Here is a 9,088-nt window from a genome sequence, read left to right as displayed (position 1 = left end):
CTGCAGGATTATCACATCTCTTCTCTGCTAGGGAGAAGGGAAAAGAGGGTGACAGGGAGGATTTCTGATACTAGTTTTGCGTGTGCAAATATTGCAGTAATTGAAACTGATGATAGCAACTCAAGGATTGACAGCTCCCAAACACTCTGGATTGAGGACCTCTGTCAGCCTTCTGTCTAACCTTTGATTTAAAATATTTGTACTACTGATGTGCTTTTACCCACAGCTGTGAATCCCTTTCTGTGGCTTCCCAGGCTGCAGTGTGCATGTGAATTCTGACACTGTTTTAGCCGGAAGACATTGAAATCTGTCATTAAAATAACTTAAAATTCGTGTAAGTTTTTCTGTTATTTTATCACTTCAACCTGTGATGTCATGTTCTTTTTAGGGAATTCTTTATACCTGTATCAAAGAGAGTTTAAAAAAAGAGATTCCTTTACATTTTGCCTAATAATGATGTAGGATAGGGTAGGATATTTTCAGTTGGAAGGCACCTGCAATGAACTGCCTGACCACTTCAGTGCTGATCAGAAGTTAAAGCAAATTATTAAGGGCATTGTCCAAATGCCTCTTAAATTAGTTACTTTCTATTGGTACTTGTGGCTTTCTGGCTAAAAAAAACCCTTTATTTTTTTTTTTTTACTGTGAGGATCTACAACTTGTGGGAGCCTACAGTTGTGATATTGGTTCTGCTTTGCAATTGAAATACTTCAGCACCTTCTTTGAAACCATTCCTTATAAGCACAGTGGAAGTGGAATAAAAAGCTTTTGTCCTTGGTTAGAAAGGAACCACTAAGGCATTATGGAAGGGGTGAGAATATCTTGCAGCACTCATTCCAAGATGTTTGTTTGCTGTACTTGCTCTAAAAATGTGAGGTAAGTTTTCTGTGTTCTTCTGACTTGTGAAGTTTCCAAATATTTTACTTGCTGGCACAGTGAGTACTGTGCACACCAGCTTGGAGTCTGGAATGTGTGTCCTGTTATAAAATGTTGCTACTTACTACTAAGTTTTGGCTTGGGAAGCTCTAAGGAACAGAGGAAGGAACTACTGTTGATACTTATAATTGAATTAACGCTGCTTTAGGGAACACTTTTTAATGTCATGGTGTAAAATGAACATTGTACATAGAATTATTTCTAATGTTTTCTAGTGGCTGTGGGTAGATGATGTTAATGCCTGTAAAGTTTATAATCTCTTTGTATCTAATAATTCTTGAAGTAAGATACTTCATTGATTGAAAAGGCAAGGTATGTAAAGTAATGCTGCTGTCTCCTTTTTAATAGGGATGATGATGTCGCAGTTTAATATTTCTCAGAATTCCATGCGAGGTAGTCCTGCATCTTCCAATTATCAACAAACCACTATCTCACATAGCCCTTCCAGGTAATGCTTTCTTTTAAATGGGGTGGGAGGGGCAGCGAGCGGCAAATTCTTCTTTCAGTGATAGTCAATTGTTGTTGCAATTACGTGAGTGGAAGGTGATCAGTGTCAAGACAGATTTTGCATTTATCTGTCAGCAGGGTGAGTTTCTTCAGCTGTCAGTGAATTAATCCTTGTATTCTAAGAATTAGTCATGATTCTCTGCTTTCTCTCCCCCTCCCATAATTATGCCTCCCATAATTTTGGCAAACTTTCTTTCCTGCCCCCTGTCACCCCTCCAACTGTTCCCCACCTGTGGCAGAAGCTGAGACTGGTGGCAGGAGGATAGGAGAGAAGAGGAAGAGGGTAATGTGTTCCAGCATTGCAGTACCAGTGTGGCAGGAAGGTGGTAAAGAAGGCTTGTGAAAGCACGAAGTACTGCTGTAACAGTTCCACAAGAGGCCTCTTGGAGGACAGGCCCAGTAGTTTGGCCAGTCTTCCAGCAGCATCCTTGACAACTTTCTGGTTGTTCTTTTTAAACTGTTGCGTGTCTGCAAGTAGCATATACCTGTAATCCAGGCCTTTATTAATATAATAAAGCATTCTGGACTAGAAGAAAGAGTTCTGCATATAGTGTCAACCTAGTTACTGGGTTTTAACAGTTTTCATCTTCAGTTATTACGTACCATTATCAAGATAAACTCAAATTTCACATTTCACTTCAAGTTATTGTAATTGTTTTGGCAAATGAAACGCTCTGTATCTGCACAAAAAAACAGTGCCCTTCTTTACTTTTATATCTGAAAGGGGTGTGGAAGATTTTTTTGAATTGACAGTTAACAATGACTATTACAAAGTCTTCAAATCCTTGCAAAATCCTTGTGTTAAATACTTTGCTATTTCTTTCTATGGAAGCTTACCTTCATAAAGTTGCTATCTAGAACTGAAGGCTGTGAAAGCATGTCATGTACCTTTTGAAGTATTTAGCTGATTTACTTTTATTTTGAAAAGCATGTGTAAAAATGTAGGTTAAAATGTGCATGTATTATTGTCACAAGCCTATGTTATTTTTATAGCATCCTATCTGTAGGATCAGTCTAAGATAAAGTCAGTGAAAGAGTAAGTTATATTCAGTGGGCTTTGGGTCTGGTCCTACATAACTGCCTATCACATTCCTGTATCTTGGCAGTGTAGTTCTGTTAGATGAAATTCTTGGAAGTCTTACTGGAAAAGTAATGTTTAGTGTAAATGACTACTTGTTAATCCTAGTGTACTAGTTGTTAATTAAAACTTAGCTTTCACTTTCAAACTTCTAGAACTACCTTTTGGAAACTGCAGATCTTCTTCTAGCATATATTTGTGTCGTCGTTTCCTCTTCCTAGGTGGAGTTCTTGTGACTGCTTTTTATTCTGTTCTGTTATTTCACAAATGCAGTACCTAAGCTGTGACTTTTAAGTAATAATTGAACTTGGAAGGTATCAATAACTTAAAATAATGTTTTTGAGGATATTCTTGATTGCGTTGGTATTTGGTATCATAAGGAAGTTTTAATGTTCTGAATACATAATATTCCAGAAGAAATAATGGATTTGCCTGAATTTGCTTTTCTGACTTTGAAAACATCTGTTTATTTTATATTAGCCGATTTGTGCCGCCCCAGACAAGCTCTGGTAACAGATTTCTGGCACAACAGAACAGTCCAGTGCCTAGCCCATATGCTCCTCAAAGCCCTGCAGGATACATGCCATATTCACATCCTCCAAGTTATACACCACATCCTCAGATGCAGCAAGGTAAGTCTGTGATGTTTGTGTTATTCCACTGTCTCATGTCGGCTTTATCTTCATGTGCATGTTTCACGACTTTCTAATTTCTTTGTAGGAGTCACACACTTAATGCAAATCTTTGAGTTTACAGAGAAATTTCTGGGTACTTTAAACTTTGTTTTCGTGACTGTACAGAGTGGTAGTACATACTTGATTTAAAATAAAATAGAAGGAATGAAGAAAAGGTAAAAAACGTGTTCACGTTGCATTGCTCTCCTTGCATAGTTCTCATGTTTACATGACAACAGAAAACAAATCAAACCAAATCAAAAACTTAGCTTTGGCGATCATTTATCTATACTAGTGAAAACCTCTTTTTTGCCAATGTAACATAAGTTTTGCTGCCAGCTTATTTAGCCTTACCAAACCTTTGTAGTGTCAAGTAGATAAATTATGAGTTGGCTAGAATTATGCTCAAGGCATGCAGTAACTGAATTTCTTTGTTGTTCCTTTTTCTAAAAACGATCTTGAACAACATGAACACTGTTAAAAGTATCTAGGCATTTTTTTGTCGATAAGTAGAATTCTCCTTGGATTTTTAAAAATCATTTGTTCCTAAAATTTAGCAGTGTGTTTAGAATATATATAGCTGTTCTCTGTGTGATGCTGTATGTCTCATGAATACCTCAGAAATTACTAAATGTAGTGAATACAGATTATATAGAGGAAACCCAAGTTTTCTATAACCAGTAAGAATATGACTGTAATGTGGATATGTGGAGAGAAGCTTGGCCAATCTGTACATGGAATTTAGGTTTTAAATCCTCTTCAGAATTAAAATCTTATATAGTTTAATCTTATTCAAGGTATTTGTGGCAACAGGATTCAATCAAAAAGCTGGATTCTAGTTCCAGTTCGAGGCCTCTTGCATCCAACTTCATAATACTTACTATTATGCTGTTTTCTTTTTAAGAGTTAACGAGTTTGTGAATAGGTCAGTATAGTTACTTTTTTTTTTATTGCAGCTTCAGTATCCAGTCCCATTGTTACAGCTGGGATGAGGAATCTCCATGAAAATAAAGTTTCAAGTCAGTTGTCTGGAAATTCAGCTAATCACCATGCTGATAATTCTAGACATAGCTCAAATGAAGACTACCTACAGATGGTGCACAGGCTAAGTAGTGATGTATGTTACCTACATCAGTTGGTTATGATAAAGCAAATATGTGTTTAGCTGCCTTAGAAGTCAGGTATTTTTCTATGTTATTGTTGATGTATAAAACCACTGAAAATGTATTTCTGTTTCCGATATGTACACTCAACCATGCAGCTTTAATGTGTGATATTTAATTTTTGCTAGAATTCTCTCTTTACTTTGGAACCGTTTGTAGCATTCATTCTGATGAAATTAGGAAGAGCAAAAAATCTTCACATAATCTCATATGTGAGTTTATTTTAAAGAAATGGTATAGCTCTACAATTACTGTAGCAATATGTTGATGCAAACAATACTAGATTCTAAATAAGTGTATAGTTAACTTGTCTCTCTGAAGATCCCTTGAGCTGTCAATTAGACTTGACATTCTTGAATAACCTACTGGGTAATAGTAGAGCAGTCAAAGGCAAGAATTCCTGTGGACATTTTGTCGTACCAGCCTATTAAGTTCTTTCATGGCCTGATTTCTTTCTAAGAATTTTTTTCCTTAGTGACTTTATTTCGCATGGGAAAAATTCCTTCTGAAATCCTGAATCTAAAGGAAAAAAATCTAACTTTCTCAACACTTTTTGGAACTACTAACTTTCTTCTTAATGAGCATCTCATCCTCAGGATGAAGCTTGTTGAGATTCTTCTTTACAAGTTTAGCACACAGTCTCTTAAACAGCTCTTAAGCAGAGAGCACTTGAGTTTCAATTCTACTTTTTGACTTTAGCTCTTTGAACAGTGTGGTCATAGTTCTGCCTACAAGAGTAGGTGTAGCAGTAGTAGGAATACTTAATCAAAACCTGGTAGCAAGCAGGCTTTTTTTTCTTGTGAATATATGTGTGTTTTATTTAGCTTACAGAATCTCAGGGCAGCTCTTGACTTCCTAAACTAGCTTGTGAAAGCAAAGATGTCTTGTATTCACTAATTCACCAAGTATACTGTTAACACCAGACTCCCTGAGTCCCTTGCCAGGATTAATACATTAGACCTATTAGTTTTATTAGCCTCCTTTTTTTTTTTTTTCTTAAATTATAGAATGGTTTTGGTTGGAAGTGACTTTAAAGATCTTCTAGTCCAACCCCATTATGCTGACTAAAGATATTAGCTAAGAAGTAGTATCTTAAACAAGAGTAATGAATTAATCTATCATAATAAACAATCATCAGATGTTTTTCTTGGTCTCTCCTTCAACAATGCAAATTCTTCAAAAGAGGAAGCTGTCTGTGGCATTAAAATGTTACATATGTCCTCCAACTATGTTAAAGGTACGCTATCAAGAGAATCTTGGTTTTGTTAAGACAGAATTTTTTAAAAACTTTAATATTAGGATAATTTATTTCACAATTTTTGAAGAGGAAGTGATCCAAGTGAGCTCAATTTTGTGATCCAAGCAATGCAACCACACCCTGGTTCATAAATACTTCAGAAATTAAACTATTACAAAAGGACAGATCATGAAAACATAAAACATACCCTCTGGTTGGTTGAACCGGAGAAATACTAAATGTAAAAAGTAGTAACATTGTAAATTTTCACTTTTATCCATTTGTGCATTTTCTCAATGGAGCATATGTTACACTTATTTTATTTGCAGTTATACCTTAAAGGCTGATTTTAGTAGCTATCATGCAGAAAACTGATTGAAGAATTTGGATTAATTAAAATTTTACATCTATGTACGAATAATAAGATTAATCATGGTGTTGCGGCATTTTCAGAAGCAGTGTGACCTTTGGCAAAGATAGTTCTGAATGAGAATTATTAAATCATAAAACTTAATGTCAGTTATTTTTTATGCTCTTTCTTAGTTTTAGGATTTTAATGCTTTAAAGAATGGTTACAGGTTATTGTGTATTTCACAGAATCATAGAATCATAGAATACCAGGTTGGAAGGGACCACAAGGATCATCCAGTCCAACCTCTCAAGGTATAAGTACAGTTTAAATGAGCTGAGTCAGCATCCTGTCAAGCTGACTCTTAAAACGGACCAATGTAGGGGAATTTATCACTTCCCCAGGGAAATTTACCACTTCCCCTAGGAGATTTTTCCAATGTCTGATCTCATGGTAAAAACATTTCTTCTGCAGTTCAGTCAGAATCTCTCCAGAAGCAACTTGTGTCCATTACCCCTCGTCTTTTCTATGTGACTCCTGGTGAAAAGGGAGTCTCCATGTTCTTGGAAGCCACCCTTTCTGTACTGGTACATGGTGATAAGGTGCCCCCTAAGCCTTCTCTTCTCAAGGCTGAACAGGCCCAGTTTTCTTTGTGATGTATGATTTCACAAAATAAACAAGTGCACCCTTGAAGGCTCACTATGCATATGCTCAATTTAAGGACAACTTTTTGGTAAACCTGAGAGCATTCCTGGAATGTAAGTTTGTGTTACATATCACTGTTTGATAAAGCTTTGAACTAGGAGACTGGAAATGAGCACTTCTGAAAATTTATCTGCTATGGTAGGAATGGCACGTATACCCAAAAGGTCATCTACCACATCTAGTTAATTTAATAAAAGGTGCCTTTGCCTATGTTCTTGGCAATCATAGGTAGAGGACCTCTCCTTTCCTGGCAAAACATATATGCTAAAAAAATTACTAAGCTTTTTATTCAGAATTTTGGAGGTTCTTTTTGAGACTTATTACAAGTTAAAGATAAGTCAGTTTTGAAAAAAAAAACCAAACCAAAACAACAAACCAGCTCCATAATTTCAGTGTAGTAGGTAAATGAGTAAATCACCAGGAAATCAGTTCACTTTGACTTGCAATAGCAACATATAAGTTTAAGATACAGCTCTTTTTATTCCACTGAATCTGAATATTAGATTTCTTTGTACGTTAAGCTCTCCTCACATGAGGGAACGACTCTGTTTACACTTATTTTTGCAACAGTGCTTATAATTAATAGCACAGGGTAAGTTTTTAGATTAATTGTGCTGTAGCAAGGATAGAGTTGTTTTCTAAGTGCCAGTGGTTGGTGAAACTAATGAGACCTGGTTTCTTATGGATTTATATTCTATGATGTGTAAGCACTTTAAGCCCACAAGTTTCAAACTCTTTCCTTTTCCCTAAGCAGTGTGAACTACACCTTCACGAGGTGTAACATGTACACTGTCTAGCTTGCAGCTATTGCATGTGGAAATTGGCTGTTTGGCCATTGTCGAAGGGAGTGTGTACTTGCCCATCTGTGCAAGCTTCTGTCTCCTTGAAGTGCCAGTTTAGCTTTCTGACTTACTACTGACTGCTGCTTTTTCATACGGACACATAAAACATTACAGTTTAGCCTTCTAACAATCTATTAATTGGGTTGAAATTGGTCAAAGGATAAAAGGTGTTTATCAGACAGATAATTCAGGTTTGAAAAAAAAAGTTATATTCAAGAATGGTGTGTATTCAGGTACATCAGTAGGAGCCATGTTAGAACATTAGCTACTGAAATAACCAATTAAATGAAGACACAGATTAAATAACCTTAGAACTTCTTTGCAGACTTTGTATGACTTTACTCTTTAAAATAACAGACTTATTGCAATTTGTTTATAGTTACAGAAATTGTCTCTTCATAGATACAGGCGTTGTTAGTTTGGTTTTTCCCAAAACATTTCTGTGGATGTTTGATAAAAAACAAGGCTTAAAATGAGAATTAATTTTGTATAGAAGTTTAAATCTAGTTAGGGTATTGAGTGAATGAGCATACTTGTGCAGAGGGGTCCATAAAAGCCATGAAAACCCTTGTGTATAGAACCTTAAATGAGAATTTGAGTGAATAGGGTTATTTTAATTTTAAGATAGTGTATGGAGAGAAAGAAGATAAACTTATATTCTTAAAAATAGCGCATGGAAATAATTACATTGTAATTAGTATTGTATTAGGAAGAAGTTCCTCAGAAATTATGAATTCCATTGAAGCAAGTTGTTCTGTGCAAGAGAGAAGACAGTGGAATTTGTTTTCCATGCTGGGGAAGTGCTTCGAATTGCCTTGGAGTTGTTTCCTATCTAACTGTTGAGACAGGCAGATGACAGCCTAAAGTCGCTTGAGTTGTGTTTTACACAAGGCAATCTCAGCTGCTGCAATGGGAATGCTAGAGATTTTCGTCAGTCCTAATATGTATATGGTGGAGGATAGAAGTACGAAGTGTTAATTTGGTTAACTGTAGAAGTAAGATGGCATTCTAGGTAAACCTTAAGAGTAGGTTAAATGAAAAAAATGATGAGTTTGTTTACAAAAAAAATTACATTTTATGTTCTTTCAGTATTGTATAGAAGTCATGTATGTGCTTTTCAGCTCTTTACTATGAGTGCTTGTAACATAAAACTTGTAAGTGGAATCTTAATGTGAACTTAAAGCGCTTATTTAGCTGGAAGACATGTACATAGATTTATTTTTGTGTGCATGTTCTGGTTATAGAGTCTTCTTAAGACTGATTGTGGTTTGGAATATTACCTGTATGTTAGTCTAGTAGTCTAAATTACGAAGATTTTTATGTAAATAAATATTTATCTAGTATTTCTTGTATGCTTTTTTGGCAGTCCATTTTATCAGTATAAATACTAATTTTGGTCTTCATTTTATCAAGTGTTCATCTTTATAATGTTAGGTTTTTTATCGTTGTCACTTTAGGATGGCGATCCTTCAATACGGGGTGCTGCGTCTTTTTCCTTGAGGTCACCACAGTCAGTCTGCTCTCCAGTTGGAAGTGATGGAACCCTTAAAGGTAATCTAGCTGTCATATATGTGTGTGTGTATATATGTATGTGTAT

The 9,088-nt window shown here is 35.7% G+C and overlaps 1 protein-coding gene across 1 annotated transcript in view; it reads left to right on the top strand.

The window, feature by feature from the left end:
• The window catches only part of LOC104543040 (nipped-B-like protein), a gene marked incomplete at its 3' end in the record, with an annotated part of 18,011 nt that extends 8,969 nt beyond the window's left edge, over positions 1 to 9,042 (top strand). Inside the window, exons 4-7 of the mRNA XM_010187537.1 lie at positions 1,285 to 1,384; positions 3,002 to 3,153; positions 4,152 to 4,312; positions 8,949 to 9,042. Of these exons, the coding sequence (XP_010185839.1) occupies positions 1,285 to 1,384; positions 3,002 to 3,153; positions 4,152 to 4,312; positions 8,949 to 9,042 (507 nt within the window). The remainder of the gene's footprint in view (positions 1 to 1,284; positions 1,385 to 3,001; positions 3,154 to 4,151; positions 4,313 to 8,948) is intronic.
• Positions 9,043 to 9,088: the final 46 nt, after the last annotated feature.

The sequence above is a fragment of the Mesitornis unicolor genome, unplaced genomic scaffold, assembly GCF_000695765.1.
Source record: "Mesitornis unicolor isolate BGI_N332 unplaced genomic scaffold, ASM69576v1 scaffold44130, whole genome shotgun sequence".
NCBI lineage: Eukaryota > Metazoa > Chordata > Aves > Mesitornithiformes > Mesitornithidae > Mesitornis > Mesitornis unicolor.
The sequence above is the reverse complement of the archived record's forward strand: the minus strand, read 5'-3'. Positions and strand labels throughout refer to the sequence as shown.